A 23,315-nucleotide genomic window follows, 5' to 3' on the forward strand; every position below is an offset into this window, starting at 1 on the left:
TCCATGGATGGAAGCTCGGCCTGCTTTGCGCTGAAGGAACAGAGAGGCCGGTTCAGGACGAGACCAGGCGCACAAAGCCTCCAAGCGCCTTTCAAAGGGAGGGAGTTCTGGAATAAATGATTGTCCAAAGAAGACGGTGGTCCCAGATGCTGTCTGTGTCTTTCGTGGGAGTATATTTCCTGGCAAGGGAAAGGGGGCAAAGGCTCGGAATTTGCTGGATATGCCAGGCACGTTTATGGTGGCCTTCATGCGCCTGTAGAAATTGAACAAATAAATAGATAAATAAATGTACCCAGTGGACATCTGGCACAGCTTTGCTGGGTGCCCATCTGGCTGCTCTCTCTCCTCCTTGCCAGGCCTACAGAGGAGCATGTGCCAGTCTTACCCACCCAAGGAGAAAGAATAGACACGGGGGAGGGGGGGCCTTCTGGACTGTCTCCCCCTCTCCATACAGCAGCCCATCACCTGTTTTGCCACCTTAATGCCTCCCTTTCATATCCAGCCCCTGGATTCTCACACCTCCTGCAAACCGGATACACACTGGATCATAAATTAACCAGAGCAACAGACAAAGCCACAAATTTTAATCCAAATTTCTCCAGCTGTGGGACGCACTGGCCCAGGAGCCCCCAACCTTCCAATTAGACCAGGATGGCCAAGGATTAAGAGGGGAGAAGCTGGCTCAAAAAAGCCATCTTTGGTGGTTCTAGATCAAGGGGGGGGCATCCTGGGGGCCCCTTGTCTTATTAATGGCTTAGAAGGGGGGCGAAGGGGTCTCAGAGCCACAGAGGGCATCAAAAGGGCCACGCAAGGGACTGGGAGGAAGGGCTGCTGCGTGGGGCAAAATGCAGCCCACTCCCATCCAGACGTCCGCAAGGAGCCTCTAAACGTTAAGAGCGGCTTCAATTTTAAAGAATGGATTTCATGAAATGTTTTTTGCCAGCTTGGGCTGAATCCTCCATAGAATAGAGCTGGGAGGGACCTTGGAGGTCTTCTAGTCCAGCCCCCTGCTGAAGCAGGAGATACCATTTCAGACCAGTGACTGCCCAGTCTCTGCTTGAAAACCTCCAAGGACGGAGCACCCACAACTTCTGGTGGCAAGCTGTTCCACTGGTTACTGGTTCCCACTGTAGGGAAATTTCTCCTGAATTCCGGGTTGCTTCTCTCCTTGATTACTTCCCACCCGTTGCCTCTTGTCCTGCCTTCTGCTGCTTTGGAGAATAGGGGGACCCCTTCTTCTTTGGGGCAGCAGCTCCTCAAATATTGGAATACTGCTATCATCTCACCCCCAGTCCTTCTTTTCTCTGGAGTAGACAATCCTCTCAAACTAAATCAAAGGAGGTGATCCTATGTGTCCATTTGTGGCCATAATTTAAGGACTGAATCAAACCAGAGCAGCTTCAGAGAAGGACAATGACTTCATCAGATATTTTTGTCCTAACCTTATTACATTATAAGTAACTCAGGGTGATGAACACACCTAATACTCCTCCCTCCTCTTATTTTCCCTGCAAACACCAACCCTGTGAGGTGGGCTAGGCTGAGAGAGAAGGGCTGGGGGAAAGTCACCCAGCCGGCTTTCATGCCTAAGGCAGGACTAGAATTCGGTGCTTGAGGAGGGAGTTGGGCCAGAAAGCCTCTGGGCCCTTCCGACTCTCTTATCCTGTATTCTGGGAGCTCCTGTCCGGAAGCGAAGAGGCTGTGAGTGGGACGGCTGCACAGGGCTGCCTCCTGCCGGCCATTTGCTGCCCACATTGCAAAAACTGCTGCCAAAACTCTGCACAACCTACACAGCCCCTGGGCAGGAGGGAGGACGGAGCAAGCTATGAGGAGCATCAGTGCCGGATATGGGCATGTCTAAACCCCTTTGAGATGCCTGTGAGGTTTTCAACAATGACTTCATAGAACAGAGAATAGAAATAAATAAACATGTTTTACATGACTGCTGTCTATACCGTCTGTCATAAGAAAAGAATATAGAATAGAATAGAATTTTTATTGGCCAAGTGTGATTGGACACACAAGGAATTTGTCTTGGTGCATATGCTCTCAGTGTACATAAAAGAGAAGATACCTTCATCAAGGTACAACATTTACAACACAATTGATGGTCATAGGGTACAATTTAATACTTAATGATAAACACTTAATGATAATCATAGGGTACAAATAAGCAATCAGGAAACAATCAATATCAATATAAATCATAAGGATTACCAACAACAAAGTTACAGTCATTCAGTCATAAGTGGAAGGAGATGGCTGATGGGAACGATGAGAAGATTAATAGCAGTGCAGATTTAGTAAATAGTTTGACAGTGTTGAGGGAATTATGCAGAACCAAACCAGACCCAACAAGAAAAACACAGACTTCAGAGGATAATTAGAACCGCAGAAAAAATAATTGCTACCAACCTGCCTTCCATTGAGGACCTGTATACTGTACGAATCAAGAAGAGGGCCGTGAAAATATTTACAGATCCCTCACATCCAGGACATAAACTGTTCCAATTCCTACCCTCAAAACGACGCTATAGAGCACTGTACACCAGAACAACTAGACACAAGAACAGTTTTTTCCCGAAGGCCATCACCCTGCTAAACAATAATTCTCTCAACAGTCAAACTATTTACTGAATCTGCACTACTATTAATCTTCTCATCATTCCCATCACCAATCCCTTTCCACTTATGACTGTAACTTTGTTGCTTGTATCCTTACGATTTATACTGATATTGTTTCCTGATTGTTTATTTGTAGCCTATGACTATCATTAAGTGTTGTAAATGTTGTGCCTTTGATGAAGGTATCTTTTCTTTTATGTACACTGAGAGCATATGCACCAAGACCAATTCCTTGTGTGTCCAATCACACTTGGCCAATAAAAATTCTATTCTATTCTATGTAATGTATGTGTAAACAGTATTAGGCAGTGCAAGTAGTCCTTGACTTACAATAATTTGTTTAGTGATCGTTAGAAGATACAATAGCACTGAAAAAGTGACTTATAACCATTTTTCACATTTAGGACCATTGCAGATCCTTGTGGTCATGTGATCAAAATCCAGATGCTTGGTAACTGGTTCATATTTATGACAGTGGCATTGTCCCAAGGCCGTGTGATGCCCTTTTGCGACATCCTGATAATTCACTTAACAACCGTGTGACTCACTTAGCAACTGTAGTGATTCACTTAACAAAGGTGGCAAAAACGATTCATAAAATGGGACAAAACAAATGTCTCGCTTAGCAACAGAAATGTTGGCCTCAATAGAGGTCATAAGTCAAGGAGTCTGGAAGCAGCTGGATATGACACAGATTATTAAATTGAATAACCAAATTAAATTGAAATTAGAAGTTTTAATTTTTTAAAAAATGAAAGCTTCAAGGCTCCCAGCTCCCAAGATTGTGCTTCGAATCTCCCTTCCTGGGCTCCATCCCTTTCCAGGCGCTTCTGGGCCTGCCGGTTAGGGCCTCGACCCTCCCACAAGGTCTCCCCAGGCATCAAATGTTGGCTTCCCATCATTGTTCCCATCATCCCCAGCCTGAGGAAGAGCTGTCATTTCTCCCACCAAGCCAAGATCGGCCTCTTCGGGCCCCTCGTCACTCCAGCCATCGTGGTAGGAGTACGCGTCAAAGGGGGGCCTGTTTAATCCGTAATCCAGTTCCTTGTCAAAGGCTTCGTCGCCATCTTGGTTTCCTTCGCGGGTGCTTCCTTCGTTCTCTTTGCCCTTCTCCCCCTCCTCTTCTTCTCCATCATCATCAAAGAGGCCCTCCTCCTCTTCCTCCTCCTCCTCAGTTTTCTTCCCCTCCTCAGCTTCTTTCTCAGGTTTGGATTCCTTCTCGGCTTCCAGTTTCTCACCATCTTCTGGCTTTTCAGAGGAAGTCGGCTTGTCGGCAGATGGGTGTTTCTCGTGTCCCACCTGGGAAGCCAGCTTCTCTCCAGGTGTGGGCTTTTCACCAGCAACGGGCCTGCCATGGGCCTCGGGGCCACTGTTAGAAGCTGGCTTCTCTCCAGATGTGGGGCCCACGTGATGCCCAGCAGCCGAAGCTGGTTTCGGCTTGTCCTGGATGGTGTGTCCAGAACCAGGAACCGGCTTCTCTGTTGGGGAGGCCTTCCCCATTCCAGGCGTGGGTTTGTCACCTGGGGTGCTAGAAGTGGGCTTTTTGTTAGTGTTTGGCTTCCCACCAGATGCGGTCACGTTCCTGGGATCCCAGACTGGGTTCCAGGCTTCCAGATTGGGCAATGCTGGCTGGGAAGCCAACTTCGGTCTGCCAAGAGAGCTGGGCTCGACAGGAGCTCCTCCCAGCTGAGTCCGCGTGTCCAGAGAGGGGTCCTTCTCAGATGCCCCTTGGGGCTTTTCAACTGGTCTGGGACCCCCAGAAGATTCAACTTCCAAGTTATTTACAGGTGGTCTTTCCGGCTGTGGCTTCTCTTTACAGAGAAAATTTCCAGAGGGGGCTGGACTGGCTGCCTCAGGGCGAAGGCTGCCTTCCTTGCCAGGCTGTGGCTCTTCACTTTCCTTCCCCTGGGACAAAGGGCTCTTCTGAGCCACCTCAGGCTCTTGGGCCACCACAGCTGCCAGCTTTGCTTCCTCCTTCTGCGAGATCTTCTCCCGGGGAGCTTCCCAAGGGGCACCGCTGGGGAGGAGAGGGGGCTGTCCAGAAGTCCCTGAATAAGAGAGAGAGAAGACAAACAGCATCAGAGGAAGGGAGATCTGGAGCTGCCAATGCATGGTGTGGAGGTGGGTGGCTGGTTCTCCTGGGCTCTTTCTGGAGCCCCGCTGGAACTGAGTTGTTTTTTTTTTAATTTGAATTTATATCCCGCCCTTCTCTCCAGATGTGGGGCCCACGTGATGCCCAGCAGCCGGCTGGTTTCGGCTTGTCGGCAGATGGGTGTTTCTCGTGTCCCACCTGGGAAGCCAGCTTCTCTCCAGGTGTGGGCTTTTCACCAGCAACGGGCCTGCCATGGGCCTCGGGGCCACTGTTAGAAGCTGGCTTCTCTCCAGGTGTGGGCTTTTCACCAGCAACGGGCCTGCCATGGGCCTCGGGGCCACTGTTAGAAGCTGGCTTCCAGATTGGGCAATGCTGGCTGGGAAGCCAGCTTCTCTCCAGATGTGGGGCCCACGTGATGCCCAGCAGCCGGCTGGTTTCGGCTTGTCGGCAGATGGGTGTTTCTCGTGTCCCACCTGGGAAGCCAGCTTCTCTCCAGGTGTGGGCTTTTCACCAGCAACGGGCCTGCCATGGGCCTCGGGGCCACTGTTAGAAGCTGGCTTCTCTCCAGGTGTGGGCTTTTTGTTAGTGTTTGGCTTCCCACCAGATGCGGTCACGTTCCTGGGATCCCAGACTGGGTTCCAGGCTTCCAGATTGGGCAATGCTGGCTGGGAAGCCAGCTTCTCTCCAGGTGTGGGCTTTTCACCAGCAACGGGCCTGCCATGGGCCTCGGGGCCACTGTTAGAAGCTGGCTTCTCTCCAGGTGTGGGCTTTTCACCAGCAACGGGCCTGCCATGGGCCTCGGGGCCACTGTTAGAAGCTGGCTTCTCTCCAGATGTGGGGCCCACGTGATGCCCAGCAGCCGGCTGGTTTCGGCTTGTCGGCAGATGGGTGTTCTCGTGTCCCACCTGGGAAGCCAGCTTCTCTCCAGGTGTGGGCTTTTTGTTAGTGTTTGGCTTCCCACCAGATGCGGTCACGTTCCTGGGATCCCAGACTGGGTTCCAGGCTTCCAGATTGGGCAATGCTGGCTGGGAAGCCAACTGGTCTGCCAAGAGAGCTGGGCTCGACAGGAGCTCCTCCCAGCTGAGTCCAGCGTGTCCAGAGAGGGGTCCTTCTCAGATGCCCTTGGGGCTTTTCAACTGGTCTGCCAAGAGAGCTGGGCTCGACAGGAGCTCCTCCCAGCTGAGTCCAGCGTGTCCAGAGAGGGGTCCTTCTCAGATGCCCTTGGGGCTTTTCAACTGGTCTGGGACCCCAGAAGATTCAACTTCCAAGTTATTTACAGGTGGTCTTTCCGGCCGCCTTGAAAGAGGCGGTGGTGAGGCCCTCCTCAAGAAGCCTTCCCTGGACCCGGCTGTTTTAGGTAATTATCGTCCGGTCTCAACCTTCCCAGCGGCGAAGGTTGTTGAGAGTATGGTGGCATATCAGTTTCCCTTACACCTGGATGAAACTGTCTATCTAGACCCGTTCAGTCCGGTTTCCGCCCGGTTACAGCACGGAGACGGCTTTGGTCGCGTTGGTGGATGATCTCTGGAGGGCCAGGGATGAGGTTGTTCCTCTGCCCTGGTCCTATTAGACCTCTCAGCGGCTTTCGATACCATCGACCATGGTATCCTGCTGCGCGGTTGGAGGGATTGGGAGTGGGAGGCACCGTTTATCGGTGGTTCTCCTCCTATCTCTCCGACCGGTCGCAGTCAGTGTTGACAGGGGGGCAGAGGTCGGCCCCGAGGCGCCTCACTTGTGGGTGCCGCGGGGGCCGATCCTCCCGCCCCTTCTGTTCAACATCTACATGAAGCCGCTGGGTGAGATCATCAGTGGGTTCGGTGTGAGGTACCAGCTGTACGCGGATGACACCCAGCTGTACTTTTTCACACGGACCACCCCAACGGTTATCAAGTGCTGTCCCGGTGCCTGGAGGCCGACGGGTCTGGATGGGGAGAAACAGGCTCAAGCTCAATCCTCCAAGACAGAGTGGCTGTGGATGCGGCATCCCGGTACAGTCAGCTAAATCCATGCTGACCATCGGTGGCGAGTCATTGGCCCCGATGGAGAGGGTGCGCAACAGCGTCCTCCTGGATGAGCGGCTGTCTCTAGAAGATCATTTGACGGCCGTCTCCAGGAGAGCGTTCTACCAGGTTCGCCTGGTGCGCCAGTTCGCCTTTCTGGACCGGGAGGCCCTATGCACGGTCACCACGCCTGTGACGTCTCGCCTGGATTACTGCAACGCTCTCTACATGGGGCTTCCTTGAAGGGCATCCGGAGGCTGCAGTTAGTTCAGAATGCGGCTGCGGGTGATAGAGGAGCCCTCGTGGCTCCCGTGATAACACCCATCCTGCGCAGGCTGCACTGGCTACCTGTGGCCTTCGGGTGCGCTTCAAGGTTTTGGTGACCACCTTTAAAGCGCTCCATGGCATAGGGCCGGGTTATCTACGGGACCGCCTACTGCGACCAGATACCTCTCACCGACCCGTGCGCTCTCACAGAGGGACTCCTCAGGGTGCCGTCAGCTAGGCAGTGTCGTTGGCGGCGCCCAGGAAGGGCCTTCTCTGTGGGGGCCCCCACCCTCTGGAACGAACTCCCCCCAGGACTCTGTCAACTTCCTGACCTTCGAACCTTCCGTCGCGAGCTCAAGACACATTTATTCATCTGTGCAGGACTGGCTTAGATTTTATATTTAGAGGGGTTTTTAATTGATTTTAATATTTATATTTTTAATAATTCAGGCGCTAGAATAAGTTTTTAAGGATTATTTTAATTTGTATATTGATGTTTTATATGCCTGTGAACCGCCCTGAGTCCTTTGGGAGATAGGGCGGTATATAAATTCGAATAATAAACAAATAAATAAATAAATAAATAAATAAATAAATAAATAAATAAAACTCAAGGCCATGAGCTCCTCAAAGTTCCACTTTATTAGAGATGTCATGTTGGCACATCTGGGAAAACCCGAATCTGAACGCTTCCAGGTTTTCCACACCGACCACCCCAACGGTTATCAAGTGCTGTCCCGGTGCCTGGAGGCCGACGGGTCTGGATGGGGAGAAACAGGCTCAAGCTCAATCCTCCAAGACAGAGTGGCTGTGGATGCGGCATCCCGGTACAGTCAGCTAAATCCAGCGGCTGACCATCGGTGGCGAGTCATTGGCCCCGATGGAGAGGGTGCGCAACAGCGTCCTCCTGGATGAGCGGCTGTCTCTAGAAGATCATTTGACGGCCGTCTCCAGGAGAGCGTTCTACCAGGTTCGCCTGGTGCGCCAGTTGCGCCTTTCTGGACCGGGAGGCCCTATGCACGGTCACCACGCCTGTGACGCCTCGCCTGGATTACTGCAACGCCTCTACATGGGGCTTCCTTGAAGGGCATCCGAGGCTGCAGTTAGTCCAGAATGCGGCTGCGGGTGATAGAGGAGCCCTCGTGGCTCCCGTGATAACACCCATCCTGCGCAGGCTGCACTGGCTACCTGTGGCCTTCCGGGTGCGCTTCAAGGTTTTGGTGACCACCTTTAAAGCGCTCCATGGCATAGGGCCGGGTTATCTACGGGACCGCCTACTGCGACCAGATACCTCTCACCGACCCGTGCGCTCTCACAGAGAGGGACTCCTCAGGGTGCCGTCAGCTAGGCAGTGTCGTGTGGCGGCGCCCAGGGGAAGGGCCTTCTCTGTGGGGGCTCCCACCCTCTGGAACGAACTCCCCCCAGGACTCCGTCAACTTCCTGACCTTCGAACCTTCCGTCGCGAGCTCAAGACACATTTATTCATCTGTGCAGGACTGGCTTAGATTTTAAATTTAGAGGGGTTTTAAATTGATTTTAATATTTATATTTTTAATAATTCAGGCGCTAGAATAAGTTTTTTAAGGATTATATTAATTTGTATATTGATGTTTTATATGCCTGTGAACCGCCCTGAGTCCTTTGGGAGATAGGGCTATATATAAATTCAATAATAAATAAATAAAACTCCAAGGCCATGAGCTCCTTAAAGTTCCACTTTATTAGAGATGTCATGTTGGCACATCTGGGAAAACCCGAATCTGAAAGCTTCCAGGTTTTCCCCACCCAGTTGACAGTTCACAGCCCTGCTGCACACCCACAAGTTCCTCACATGGTCCAATCCATCCTTCAGGCTCAACTGGAGACAATCCCCAGTCACCCCCATCCCGGTGCAGGCAAATGTCCTTGTCTCCCAGAACAAAGAAGGTTGTTATGCCCCTTCTTCCACCACTCCAACAAAAAAGACCCCTCCCAATTTCCCAGGCTAACATATTTGGCAGTCAAATGGCTTCCAAAACTGACAGGATGTCTGAATGTCTCCTTGGGGAAAAACCTCTGGGATGATGTTCCCTAGTTGGGGACTGAAACATCTGGAAGGAAACTTCCTCCTCCTCTTCCTCCTCGCCCTTCCATCTTCCTCTTCCTCCTCGCCCTTCCATCTTCCTCTTCCTCCTTCTCACAACCACCCCCTTCTAAAACAGATGATGCTATCAGGTTGGGCAACGAAAGATCTACAACAAAACAGCCAAGGACCAAACAGTCTTCCTCCTCCTCTTCCTCCTTCTCACAACCACCCCCCCCCTTCTAAAACAGATGATGCTATCAGGTTGGGCAACGAAAGATCTACAACAAAACAGCCAAGGACCAAACAGTCTTCCTCCTCGCCCTTCCATCTTCCTCTTCCTCCTCCTCTTCCTCCTCGCCCCTTCTGTTCAACATCTACATGAAGCCGCTGGGTGAGATCATCAGTGGGTTCGTGTGAGGTACCAGCTGTACGCGGATGACACCCAGCTGTACTTTTCCACACGGACCACCCCAACGGTTATCAAGTGCTGTCCCGGTGTCTGGAGGCCGACGGGTCTGGATGGGGAGAAACAGGCTCAAGCTCAATCCTCCAAGACAGAGTGGCTGTGGATGCGGCATCCCGGTACAGTCAGCTAAATCCAGCGGCTGACCATCGGTGGCGAGTCATTGGCCCCGATGGAGAGGGTGCGCAACAGCGTCCTCCTGGATGAGCGGCTGTCTCTAGAAGATCATTTGACGGCCGTCTCCAGGAGAGCGTTCTACCAGGTTCGCCTGGTGCGCCAGTTCGCCTTTCTGGACGGGAGGCCCTATGCACGGTCACTCACGCCCTGTGACGTCTCGCCTGGATTACTGCAACGCTCTCTACATGGGGCTTCCTTGAAGGGCATCCGGAGGCTGCAGTTAGTTCAGAATGCGGCTGCGGGTGATAGAGGAGCCCTCGTGGCTCCCGTGATAACACCCATCCTGCGCAGGCTGCACTGGCTACCTGTGGCCTTCGGGTGCGCTTCAAGGTTTTGGTGACCACCTTTAAAGCGCTCCATGGCATAGGGCGGGTTATCTGGGACCGCCTACTGCGACCAGATACCTCTCACCGACCCGTGCGCTCTCACAGAGGGACTCCTCAGGGTGCCGTCAGCTAGGCAGTGTCGTTGGCGGCGCCCAGGAAGGGCCTTCTCTGTGGGGGCTCCCACCTCTGGAGCGAACTCCCCAGGACTCCGTCAACTTCCTGACCTTCGAACCTTCCGTCGCGAGCTCAAGACACATTTATTCATCTGTGCAGGACTGGCTTAGATTTTTAAATTTAGAGGGGTTTTAAATTGATTTTAATATTTATATTTTATATTTATATTTATATTTTTAATAATTCAGGCGCTAGAATAAGTTTTTTAAGGATTATTTTAATTTGTATATTGATGTTTTATATGCCTGTGAACCGCCCTGAGTCCTTTGGGAGATAGGGCGGTATATAAATTCGAATAATAAATAAATAAAATAAATAAATAAATAAATAAATAAATAAAACTCCAAGGCCATGAGCTCCTCAAAGTTCCACTTTATTAGAGATGTCATGTTGGCACATCTGGGAAAACCCGAATCTGAACGCTTCCAGGTTTTCCACACCCAGTTGACAGTTCACAGCCCTGCTGCACACCCACAAGTTCCTCACATGGTCCAATCCACCCTTCAGGCTCAACTGGAGACAATCCCCAGTCACCCCCATCCCGGTGCAGGCAAATGTCCTTGTCTCCCAGAACAAAGAAGGTTGTTATGCCCCTTCTTCCACCACTCCAACAAAAAAGACCCTTCCCAATTTCCCAGGCTAACATATTTGGCAGTCAAATGGCTTCCAAAACTGACAGGATGTCTGAATGTCTCCTTGGGGAAAAACCTCTGGGATGATGTTCCCTAGTTGGGGACTGAAACATCTGGAAGGAAACTTCCTCCTCCTCTTCCTCCTTCTCACAACCACCCCCCCCCTTCTAAAACAGATGATGCTATCAGGTTGGGCAACGAAAGATCTACAACAAAACAGCCAAGGACCAAACAGTCTTCCTCCTCGCCCTTCCATCTTCCTCTTCCTCCTCCCCCCTTTTGTTCTCCTCCATTCTGCAAATTCCTCTCCCTTGTAGCACTGATCATGTTCCCTCGTTGTGTCATGAAACGTCTGCAAGAAAATCACCAAGCTCTGAGAGCACCCCTCATTTCAACCCTGACCTAAATCAATAGTCTTGGCTCACCTCAGCGACTAAGCCAGATCAGAGGTCGGCAACCTTAAGACTTCCGGACTTCCACTCCCAGAATTCCCCAGCCAGCCAGGTTGGAAGTTGAAATCCGCAAGTCTTGAAGTGGCCAAGGTTGGACACCCAGGACTGGATTCTTCACGAGATTTTACCTGGGCTCTCACCAAAGACCTCTGGTCACCTGGGACCCACCCTCTACAATTTTTGTGCATTTCCTTCCCTGGCTTCTTCATCTTGTTGACGGGTCAAAAATTCAGTACAAAAGGTAGAAGCTAATTGTTTAACCGTGCTTTATATTACACAACCACCACACTTGTTATGTGGTGTGTAATTACAACAAGCCTGTTACTTCCACCGAGCCTTTGATGTTTTCTTTGTAATTCTCCTGTTTGTTTCTGTGCGAAACTCAGAAATCCCAGGAATTTTCAAGGTGCGTTTCTATTTGGCTACAAAATATTCTGGGGGCGGACAACCTTGGTGGAGCTGAACCCCTCCCAACTCTTGCAGGTATAAATTAGAGAAAATTACCTGGAAATAATTAGGAGAAAATGATTAGTAATCAGAATTCTGGGGCATTGACTGTTCAGCTCTGCCTCCCAAACCAGGGCAAGCTGATTCCCGGAGGGGGGGGGGGCATCGAGGGAGACACACACACCCCAAGTTCCTCCCTCCTCAATGACATTCTTCCCAGAAAGCCTCTTGTGCTTTCAGGACAGGGGCCTCCAAGCTCAGCAAGTTTAAGACTGGCTGGCTGGGGAATTCTGGGAGTTGAAGTCCACAAGTCTTAAAGTTGCCAAGTTTGGAGGCCCCTGTTTTAGGACACAGAACATAGAATCCTAGGGCTGGAAGGGACTTCGGAGGTCTTCTAGTCCAACCCCCTGCTCAAGGCAGGAGACCAAGCTGGTCAAGTGATTTTGTAGCGGAGGGTCCATGGATCCCTAAGTGTCCAACAGGGTCTTTGGAAACCCCATGATCTCCAAAGGCAGGCCCAGGCCCCCTCAGAGCCCAGCTGGGCAATCTTGGGGCACCCAGAGTTTCCTAGCCTGGCTCCATCAGCATCCACCTACTCCCCTCCCCCCCCCCCCCGGCAGGTTGCCCGATGCTTCGCAGCTCATACAGAGACTCTGGTTGAGCTTTGGGAACGTCCAGGAGGAAGTCAGGCACTGTGAAGAGCCAGCCCCGAAAACAGGGAAAGGGATTGTGGCCCCTCTGGGAAGGAGCTCAGGCCCCAGCCCTGCTCGGGTGGCGCCTCAGAGACCCCCCTCTCTGGCCAGAGCAGGATGCTATGTGTAACCCCGAGGGACCATCTGAGCAAATCCTCTGTGACAGGTAGTCCTCAACCTACGACCAGTGTGGAGCCCCAAATTTTGGTTGCTAAGTGAAACATTTGTGAAGTAAATTTTGCCTCGTTTTATGACCTTTATTGCCACAGTTGTTAAGTGGATCACTGGGGTTGCTCGACTTAGGACCACGAAATTGACCCCCAAAATTTCCATGGCTAAGCAAGGCAGTTCTTAAGCAAGTTACGTCTCATTTTACAATTTTTTTTGCCACCATTGTTAAGCAAATCACTGCAGTTGTTAAGTGAACCATGCAGTCATTAAGTGAACCTGGCTTGCCCCATTGACTTTGCTTTTCAGAAGCCAGTGTGAGGGCTGGTCAGGGGAATTCTGGAAGTTGAAGTCCACAAGTCTTACATTGCTAGACTTGAGACTCTAGAAAGAGTGCAGAGAAGAGCAACAAAGATGATGAGGGGCCTGGAGGCTGAAACTTATGAAGAAAGATTGCAGGAACTGGGCCTGGCTGGTCTAGTGAAGCGAAGGACCAGGGGAGACTGAAACATCTGGAAGGAAACTTCCTCCTCCTCTTCCTCCTTCTCACAACCACCCCCCCCCTTCAAAAACAGATGATGCTATCAGGTTGGGCAACGAAAGATCTACAACAAAACAGCCAAGGACCAAACAGTCTTCCTCCTCGCCCTTCCATCTTCCTCTTCCTCCTCCCCCCTTTTGTTCTCCTCCATTCTGCAAATTCCTCTCCCTTGTAGCACTGATCATGTTCCCTCGTTGTGTCATGAAACATCTGCAAGAAAATCACCAAGCTCTGAGAGCACCCCTCATTTCAACTCTGACCTAAATCAATAGTCTTGGCTCACCTCAGCGATTAAGCCAGATCAGAGGTCGGCAACCTTAAGACTTCCGGACTTCCACTCCCAGAATTCCCCAGCCAGCCAGGTTGGAAGTTGAAATCCGCAAGTCTTGAAGTGGCCAAGGTTGGACACCCAGGACTGGATTCTTCACGAGATTTTACCTGGGCTCTCACCAAAGACCTCTGGTCACCTGGGACCCACCCCCTACAATTTTTGTGCATTTCCTTCCCTGGCTTCTTCATCTTGTTGATGGGTCAAAAATTCAGTACAAAAGGTAGAAGCTAATTGTTTAACGTGCTTTATATTACACAACCACCACACTTGTTATGTGGTGTGTAATTACAACAAACCTGTTACTTCCACCGAGCCTTTGATGTTTTCTTTGTAATTCTCCTGTTTGTTTCTGTGCTAAACTCAGAAATCCCAGGAATTTTCAAGGTGCGTTTCTATTTGGCTACAAAATATTCTGGGGGCGGACAACCTTGGTGGAGCTGAACCCCTCCCAACTCTTGCAGGTATAAATTAGAGAAAATTACCTGGAAATAATTAGGAGAAAATGATTAGTAATCAGAATTATGGGGCATTGACTGTTCAGCTCTGCCTCCCAAACCAGGGCAAGCTGATTCCCGGAGGGGGGGGCATCGAGGGAGACACACACCCCCCAAGTTCCTCCCTCCTCAATGACATTCTTCCCAGAAAGCCTCTTGTGCTTTCAGGACAGGGGCCTCCAAGCTCAGCAAGTTTAAGACTGGCTGGCTGGGGAATTCTGGGAGTTGAAGTCCACAAGTCTTAAAGTTGCCGAATTTGGAGGCCCCTGTTTTAGGACACAGAACATAGAATCCTAGGGCTGGAAGGGACTTCGGAGGTCTTCTAATCCAACCCCCTGCTCAAGGCAGGAGACCAAGCTGGTCAAGTGATTTTGTAGCGGAGGGTCCATGGATCCCTAAGTGTCCAACAGGGTCTTTGGAAACCCCATGATCTCCAAAGGCAGGCCCAGGCCCCCTCAGAGCCCAGCTGGGCAATCTTGGGGCACCCAGAGTTTCCTAGCCTGGCTCCATCAGCATCCACCTACTCCCCTCCCCCCCACCCCCGGCAGGTTGCCCAATGCTTCGCAGCTCATACAGAGACTCTGGTTGAGCTTTGGGAACGTCCAGGAGGAAGTCAGGCACTGTGAAGAACCGGCCCCGAAAACAGGGAAAGGGATTGTGGCCCCTCTGGGAAGGAGCTCAGGCCCCAGCCCTGCTCAGGTGGCGCCTCAGAGAACCCCTCTCTGGCCAGAGCAGGATGCTATGTGTAACCCCAAGGGACCATCTGAGCAAATCCTCTGTGACAGGTAGTCCTCAACCTACGACCAGTGTGGAGCCCCAAATTTTGGTTGCTAAGTGAAACATTTGTGAAGTAAATTTTGCCTCATTTTATGACCTTTATTGCCACAGTTGTTAAGTGGATCACTGGGGTTGCTCGACTTAGGACCACGAAATTGACCCCCAAAATTTCCATAGCTAAGCAAGGCAGTTCTTAAGCAAGTTACGTCTCATTTTACAATTTTTTTTGCCACCATTGTTAAGCAAATCACTGCAGTTGTTAAGTGAACCATGCAGTCATTAAGTGAACCTGGCTTGCCCCATTGACTTTGCTTTTCAGAAGCCAGGGTGAGGGCTGGTCAGGGGAATTCTGGAAGTTGAAGTCCACAAGTCTTACATTGCTAGACTTGAGACTCTAGAAAGAGTGCAGAGAAGAGCAACAAAGATGATGAGGGGCCTGGAGGCTGAAACTTATGAAGAAAGATTGCAGGAACTGGGCCTGGCTGGTCTAGTGAAGAGAAGGACCAGGGGAGACACGATAGCAGTCTTCCAATATCTCAGGGGTTGCCCCAAAGAAGAGGGGGTCAGACTATTCTCCAAAGCACCTGAGGGCAGGACAAGCAGCAGTGGGTGGAAACTAATCAAGAGAGAAGCAGCTTAGAACTAAGGAGAGATTTCCTGACAGAACAATTAACCAGTGGAACTGCTTGCCTCCTGAAGTTGTGGGTGTTTCAACTCCTCCACGTTCTGTTCTGTTCTGTTCCGTTCCAGTCTAGTCCAGTCTAGTCTAGTCCATTAAATATTTTATTTTATTTTCTGTTTTATTCCTGTTCTGTTCTGTTCTGTTCTATTCTATTCTACACATTGGCTGGGTGGGGGCTGGGCAGGGGAATTCTGGGAGTTGAAGTCCAAAGGTCTTAAAGTCCCCCTGCTCCAGAGAAATCCCAAAGCAGCCGTTTAGCTGGAGCCTTCATCCCACAGGACAGCCCAAGAAGCTCCATGATGCTCTGGGCCGGCAGGGTCTCCTGCTGAAACATCTTCCCACCACTTTTTCTGGTGTCTACAGGTAGTCCTCAACATACGACAGGTCACTCAGTGACAATCTAAAGTAGTTACGACTTACCTGAAAAAGGAGACTTACAACCTGGATCCGAATTTGCCATGGTCGCTCCCCCATTTTGTGATTCACTTTGAAGCTCTCTTGGTAATGTGGCCACATTTACAGCCATTTGCAGCTGCCCGCAATCATGTGGTCACGTATTACGATGGTTTTGCCCTTACTTGTAAGCCGCCCAGATTTTCCCTGTGGTAAGCTGGGTGTCTCATAAATTTTCTAAATAAATAAAGTCCTTCGCCTTTCCGGCAAAACTGCAGCTGTCACAAAGAAAGGGTTCACACTTAAGGACGGCTGTTTTCACTTAATGACCATTGCAAAAAAGTCATAAAATTGGCATGATCACGTGACCAGAATACCAGAGTTAGAAGGGACCTTGGAGGTCTTCTAGACCAACCCCCTGATCTAGCAGGAGACCATTTCAGACAGTCGGTTGTCCCGACTGACCTATTTATGACCATTATGACAACCGTAATGAGCAGGTTCCGTTACGGTCATAACTCGAGGACTGCCCGTACCCAAACCTGGGACCTCTTCCAAGAGAGAGGACATTGCGTAGGTTTCAGGGTGCAGGAATTAAGCCCCTTATCTTCCTCCCCCCCACTCAACCACCCCCTCCCTTGCACAAGTGCAGCCCAAGCAGGTGTCTACTCCACTCTCAGAAGCAAGCAAGGTGAGCAGCTTCTTCACCTGTGCTCAGCATCAGCCGATACTCACTTCGGGGTGGTGCAGCCGGCAGTCCAGTCCAGAGGGCCACGGAGCCCACAAGTAGCAAGAGGGCCCCTGGCTTCATCCTGGCATCCAGAGACGGATAACTCCTGGGGCCCAGACCGCGCTTAGCCCAGGCTATAAACCCTGCCCAGGGTGGGGCTGTGGGGAAGGAAGGGAATGGCTGGCAGGCCCTCTGATTAAGCAGCTTAGAATTCCCTTCCCTGGAAGCCACCCCGGAAGCCTCTGCCTCCTACGCAGCAGCAGCAGCAGCCTGACAGATTCCCCCAAAGCCTCCTTGGAGGGAGAGCTTCTGCTCAGGGAGGGTCCTGGAGACCCCAACAGTTCTTCCCACCTGCCCAGGCAACCTGCGCACTCAGAGGGGTCTCCTGAGATCAGCCAGGCAGGAACATCCCTTCTGGCAAACCTGGCGGCAGTAAAATTTCAGTCACTTTCCATTCCATTCAATTCAGACTACAGCTGGAAGGGGACCTTGGAGGTCTTCTAATCCGACCCCCTGCTCAAGCAGGAGACCCTATACCATTTCAGACAGTGTTGTGTCTGCGGGGCCCCAGCCGGGCTTCCTGGCAGAGAGTGACTCGGAGCGTGAGGGGGAAGAGCCGACAGGGCTTCCTTCTGCAGAATCTTCCCCTCTGGCTCCGTTCCAGATTCCAGAAGCAGGCCAGGTGGAGGAGGAGGAGCTGACACGGCCTATTTCCCCTGACCCCTCCTTCCCCCTGGCAACGCCCCAAGAGCCAGCTGAGGAGGACCAATCGTGGCTAGATGCAAGGCAGCGACGCCGAGTGAAGCGTGCGCAGCAAAAGAAAGAAAGGGGCCGGCCCAGGGAGTGCTGAGTCACGGAGCCACACCCCACAGGGTATAAAAGTGGGTGGAGCTGCCTTTGCGCTCCGTGATGGACAAAGACGGACTTTTGGAAACTTCGGCTACTTTATTCAGGAATTGGCTTTTTGGACTTCTGTTTACTTCTGAGCTCTGGGTTGCTCCAGCAACAGACCGCAGTAGCATTGATAAGGAGGACTTGGCAGGCCATCGCAGGTTCATTGCCAGAGCTGATATCTGTAGCAAGAATAAATTGCTGGCAAATACAGTCGGCTCGTGTGTCTTCTGGGGGGTGGGGCAGAACAGACAGGTGGCTGTCAAGTCTTCTTAAAAACCTTCAGTGTTAGAGCATTCACAACATCTGGAAGCAAGTTGTTCCACTGGTGAATGGAAATGGGAATGGGAATGGGAATGGGAATAGAATAGAATAGAATAGAATAGAATAGAATAGAATAGAATAGAATAGAATAGAATAGAATAGAATAGAATAGAATAACTGAGCTGGAAGGGACCTTGGAGGTCTTCTAGCCCAACCCTCTGCTCAGACAGGAAATCCTATACCATTCCAAACAAATGGCTGACCAGTCTCTTCTTCATTCCCTTTTGCCACCTTCTGACAAACGAAGCCAATGGGGAAGCCAAATTCACTTAACAAACAGGTTCCTAACTTAACAACTACAGCGATTCACTTAATGGAAAATGGGGTCAAACTCAATTAATAAGCAATGCAAATGATGGGCTCAACTGAGGTCATAATTCGAGGAGGACCACCTGGGATGGCTGTGTCTGCCCTTGTGTTGAGCAGAGTCAGCCACACTGGTTTTGGCAGTGCTGCTCTTCCTCCGGCTGCAGCCTCCCAGAATCAGGCATGTTTATTCATGGCTTGGCATCATCGCCCACGATCGCTGGCAAACGCACCCAGACCCTGATACGCTTCTATTTATTTATTTTATTTATACATTCAGAGGATTTATATGGCCGCCCACTCACAGTCGGTGGCTCTGACTGGCTTACAGACAATAAAAAGCCCAGTATAACAAGAACAAAAATGGTAAAATCCCCCACCCCACTGGCCACAAGCATACGAGCAAAGTATACATACAGACTGGGTGAAACCAGGCTCTGAGAGGGATCTTGGAGTCTTAGTGGACAACCAGTTAAATAGGAGCCAGCAGTGTTCAGCAGCAGCCCAAAAAGCCAACGCAATCCTAAACTGTGTTTACAGAAGGATACAATCAAGATCAAGGGAGGTACTAATTTTGGGTTCAATTGTGGTTGTAAGTGAAGACGGGCCACGATTACATGCAACTTAGCCCTTGTGGACAAACTATGACATCCGGAGGTCTCCAGAGACAGAGAGTGAACTCAGCATAGGCAGTCCACCCATCTTCCACTACTTCTACAGACATCTCCCTTGGCCAGGTTTGGAAAAGAGACGTGTGAGGGAAGGCTGAGGAGAAGACGGGTCCTTGCCTTCCCCATGAATCTAGGTAACTCGCTTGCTCATCTCCCGCTGGCAGAGAGCGGAAGAAGTGGCACGGCCTGGAGAGCAGCCCATTGGTACGAGAAGCCACAAGGATTAGCAGATGCCTGTTCTCCAAGTAGGCCCTTCTTGACCTGCACCGTACATGGAACTACATTCAGCCCCCATTCACAAAGACCGGTTAGCCCCTGGCGTTCCCAACATTGTGCGTAGCAGGACACCATCATCAATATGCAGTTCTGTCTTTAATGGGACAATAACCTTAAGGAATTGAGAAATTAACACCCGGGCATGATAACCATCCTCATTTCATCCCTTACAAGAAGAGGAAGAAGCAGCCAGATAGGAACAATCTTTACCAGTCTTGGTAGAGACAGCAAGAGGAATCAGCTGGCAGAACCAGTTTGTCGGATGTGCCCCAATCCAAACCCTTAGAAAAGAAAAGCCCTCGACTCCATCTGGTTAAAGCAAAGGGTTCTTTTGCTAAGGATGTCGGTTGCAGTAAAGACAAGCCGGCTCTGAAATCTCCCGCACTCACTAGATACAAAAATAAGGCTTAGGTTTTTGCCCCCAGTATATCTCTCCCTCCTGACCAGCCCGTTTCAAGCCAACCAGAGCTCGCCAAAATGTTTTGAGAACTCTGAGATGTTTGAAGGTAACTCGCATATTTTTCAGGGTGACTGGCCGTGGGATGCTGGTACAAAAAGATTCGGCTCACCTGGTTCTTATCACATCATTCCCCCCCCCCCAATTTCTTATCACATACACACAAACCTTTATTGCCCTTTCATCTTTCCCTTTTCAGCTTTTGATGGCAGGATGTCTGTGAGGCGCCAAGCCAAACCAGGCAGAGCTGACCCAGTTCCTGGGCACTGACCCGGTGCCTTTCCTGTCTCCCGCAGGGCTCCCTAGAAAGAGACAACCTGTCAGCTCAAGGAAAGAAGAAAGAAAGAAAGGAGGCAGGTTGAGGGGCTGTCCATACACCTGAGTGAGCTCCTCTAGATCACAGGCGTCTCCAACTTGGCAACTTTAAGACTTGTGGACTTCCAGCTCCCAGAATTCCACAGTCAGAGTAGCTGTAATCTGTAATTTTATAAAACCTTTTATGAATTCATAAAGCATTTTAGAATACGTTGTAAAACATTTCCTGTGGTCAAGTGAATGGCAGAATAACAGAGTTGGAAGGGACCTTGGAGATCTTCTACTGGTTTAGTGGCTGTTCAAAGTTATCAGTGAAAGAACAGATGAATAGAGTTGGAAGGGACCGGGAGCCTCACGCCTGACCTTTTATCGATGGGCAAACAGAGTGGACCCTGCTTTTGGGATGTAAGCTACCTTTACACCCCAAGACCCAAAAGCTTCCGGGCGTTTCCCTGTGCACGTCCTCCTCCCAACTATGGCCACATGCAGATATCCCTTGACTTACAGCAGGTCGTTTTGTGACCATTCAAAGCTACAGTGGCACTGAAAAAAGTGGCTTATGACCGTTTTTTTCGTACTTACGACAGATGCAGAATCCCAAAGGTCAAGTGATCAAAATCCGGACAGCTTGCAACTGGCTCTTATTTATGATGGTCACAGTGTCCCAGGGGTCATGTGATCCCCTTTGGTGACCCTCTGGCAAGAAAAGCCAATAGGGAAGCCAGATTCACTTAACGACCGTGTTATTAACTTAACAACTGCAACGATTCCTTAACAACTGTGGCAAGAAAGGTTGTTTAATGGGGCAAAACCAGAGATGGGTTTCAGCAGGTTCTGATCAGTTCTGGAGAACCAGTAGCGGAAATTTTGAGTAGTTTAGAGAACTGGTAGTAATAATTCTCACTGGCCCGCCCCTGTCTACTCTCTGCCTCCCGAGTCCCAGCTGATCTGTTGGAAATGGGGATTTTGCAGTAACCTTCCCCTGGATTGGAGAGGGAATGGAGATTTTACAGTATCCTTCCCCTGCCACGCCCACCAAGTCATACCCACAGAACCGGTAGTAAAAAAATTTGAAACCCACCATTGGCCAAAACTTGCTTAACAACTTAGCAATGAAAATTGGCTCAATTGTGGTCATAAGTCGAGGTCCACCTCAGGGGATACAGCAGAGAAATCAGGCAAGAGTCAACAAGTCCTTTCCACCAAGAAGGATCAGAAGCTGCTTCCCCTTGGTCTGCAATATAATTGATTCCGCCTCAGTTCCTAATTCTTTTACATTTCTCTTGCTTCAAGGAAGGAGAAGGCAAGAGAATAAATGTCCTACACCTGACACATTGGTTTGGGTTAGGGGTTAGGGGTTGGGCAGGGGTTAGGGGTTAGGGTCAGGGTTAGGGTTAGTGGCTAAGACGCTGAGCTTGTCAATCAGAAAGGTCAGCAGTTCAGCGGTTTGAATCCCTAGTATAGGTCTCCTGTGTGAGCAGGGGTTTGGACTAGATGACCTCCAAGGTTCCTTCCAACTCGGTTAATGTTAACTGGTACTAGCCACAGTGGCGCAGTGCTTAGAATGCAGTACTGCAGGCTATTTCTGCTGATCACCGGCTGCCAGCAGTTTGGCAGATCGAATCTCACCAGGCTCAAGGTTGACTCAGCCTTCCAAGGTCAGTAAATGAGGACCCAGATTGTTGGGTGGCAATAGGCTGACTCTGTAAACTGCTTAGAGAGGGCTGGAAAGCACTGGGAAGCTGTATAGAAGTCTTAAGTGCAGATGCTATTGCTATTCTTGGGCATCCCGGGTTCCATGTGATGAGTTTTCTGTTTCGATTTTTGATGTGATCTGGTAGCTGCATTTCAAGGTTAAAAAAGGCCTGGAGATAAAAACATGCATATATAAAAATTCACATTTTTTCCTCCTTTCAGCATAAGTGATGTTATTCAAAGCAGAGAAAGGAGGGAAAACTCTGTATACTGCAAGCAACCAAGAGCTGTAGGAATAGGCAGCTTGCATACATTTGTAATAAATACTCAATAAAAAATACTAAGAGGAAGAAATTAAAGCATTGGATAAAACAATATAAATATTATGTGATTCCCATGCCATTCTCTTTCCTTCTCACAGAAGAGACTATAAGCAGATTACAATCACAGTAAACCCATCACATGCACTTCCAGGTATCCCTCTCCTTCCCCCCAAAGAAACCCCAAACCCCACATCAATAAGAACAAGGTTTATCTACTCACTTGATGTAAATGCCTGAGAAAACAGCCAGATCTTCAATGCCTTGCAAGTTGATAACAGGGTTGGGGCAGGGGTGAGTTTCAAAACCCATCGCTACCGGTTCGCTTGTGCGCAGAAGCTTCTCGGTGAGTTGGCAGAGCCTCCTATCCCCGCCGCTACCGATTCGCCTGATCCGGGGCGAACGGATAGCAACCCACCACTGGGTTGGGGTCATCCAAATCTCCAGGGGAGGGGCTGCTTTACAGGAGGAGTGAGAGTGCCAAAGGGAGAGGGAGGGGCAGGCTCACTCCAAGCTGCCTTGTAGACAGCTCACAAGTCTGGAGTCCAGAAAGCTGCTTCCCGAAGCAGCAGCAACCAAGGGTCACTTGCACATTCAGAATAGAGACTTGACCTTTTGGTGGAAGCATCCAGCATTTCAATGAGATGAATGAATGAATGAATGAATGAATGAATGAATGAATGAATGAATGAATGAATGAATGAATGAATCTCTCACAATCCTAGGAATTAAGGAAAAGGAACGCAGAGCCATAAAGGGGATTTACTCCCTCTTGCCAGCCTGGAGTGCAATTCCCGCTGGGTGGGAGGCAAATTGATGAGCTCTACAAGGGAGGGGATCCCCACAGAGTCCCCCTTCATAAAAATGTCCATGGCAATGCTCAGTGATCTCTGAGAGATACTTCACACCCTTACCTCTCCTTTTCAATATTTTTTGCCAACTATTTTACGCTCAAACCTGCCCTGCCTGTTGGGGGCCCCTCTCAGCTTCCCATCCATCATATCCATGACTTCCAACCCTTTCAGCCTAGAGTCATAGAGTGCCTCACCCTGAGCCCTGGAGGGCACCCAGATTTAAGGGCCAGGGAGGCTCCCGCCACCACCACCACCAACCTGCCATTCAGGCCAACGCGGCCCCTCTCCGCATTTAGAACATGAAATCATGGGGCTGGGGAGGGGCCTCCTAGTCCAACTCCTGGCTCAAAGCAGGAGATCTCAGATATCACTTCAGACAAACGGCTGTCAGTCTCTTCTTGAAAGCCTCCCGTGTTGCAGCAGCCACAGCTTCCACTGACGGATTGTTCTCGCTCTCAGGGAATTGCTGCCAGCCAGGCTGAAACCCCCCCTTGGGGGCCAAACGCGCCCCTCACCCTCCTTCCTGGGGAGGAGCAGTCGTGGGGGGCGTCTCCCTCACTGGGGTTGCTCCGGGGCGAAGGGGGGGGGAATCTATGAGGGTTCCCCAACCTCAAGTGGGGGGGCCACACGAGCGCACCCCTTTCTTCCTGTCAGAGGTCGGACAGGCCCCGCCCCCTT

The 23,315-nt window shown here is 50.4% G+C and overlaps 1 protein-coding gene across 5 annotated transcripts; it reads right to left on the reverse strand.

Annotated features, from left to right (window-relative positions):
- Positions 1–3,346: 3,346 nt before the first annotated feature.
- LOC131195270 (cell surface glycoprotein 1-like) lies at positions 3,347–23,160 on the reverse strand. Of its 5 annotated transcripts, XR_009154393.1 has the most exons (4): positions 22,007–23,160; positions 21,398–21,633; positions 19,622–19,755; positions 4,537–4,673 (listed from the first exon to the last, which is right to left on the reverse strand). XR_009154393.1 is itself a non-coding variant. In XM_058177055.1 (2 exons), the coding sequence occupies exons 1-2, from the start codon at positions 16,607–16,609 to the stop codon at positions 3,469–3,471; spliced, it is 1,281 nt and encodes a 426-aa protein (XP_058033038.1). In that variant the 5' UTR covers positions 16,610–19,491; the 3' UTR covers positions 3,347–3,468. The 5 variants fall into 5 exon arrangements, 1 of the variants encoding a protein (XP_058033038.1); XR_009154394.1 differs by lacking the exon at positions 21,398–21,633; XR_009154395.1 differs by lacking the exons at positions 4,537–4,673; positions 19,622–19,755 and adding an exon at positions 19,853–19,930.
- Positions 23,161–23,315: the final 155 nt, after the last annotated feature.

This window comes from Ahaetulla prasina, chromosome 3 (genome assembly GCF_028640845.1).
Source record: "Ahaetulla prasina isolate Xishuangbanna chromosome 3, ASM2864084v1, whole genome shotgun sequence".
Lineage (NCBI taxonomy): Eukaryota > Metazoa > Chordata > Lepidosauria > Squamata > Colubridae > Ahaetulla > Ahaetulla prasina.

What these genes read in the sequence shown, in the direction of transcription:
- LOC131195270 (XM_058177055.1), bottom strand. Translation starts at nt 16,609, where the DNA reads ATGAAGCCAGGGGCCCTCTTGCTACTTGTGGGCTCCGTGGCCCTCTGG. An exon ending in GCCGGCTGCACCACCCCGAA is followed by an intron (nt 4,674 to 16,533) that starts GTGAGTATCGGC and finishes TCTCTTATTCAG; the next exon opens with GGACTTCTGGACAGCCCCCT.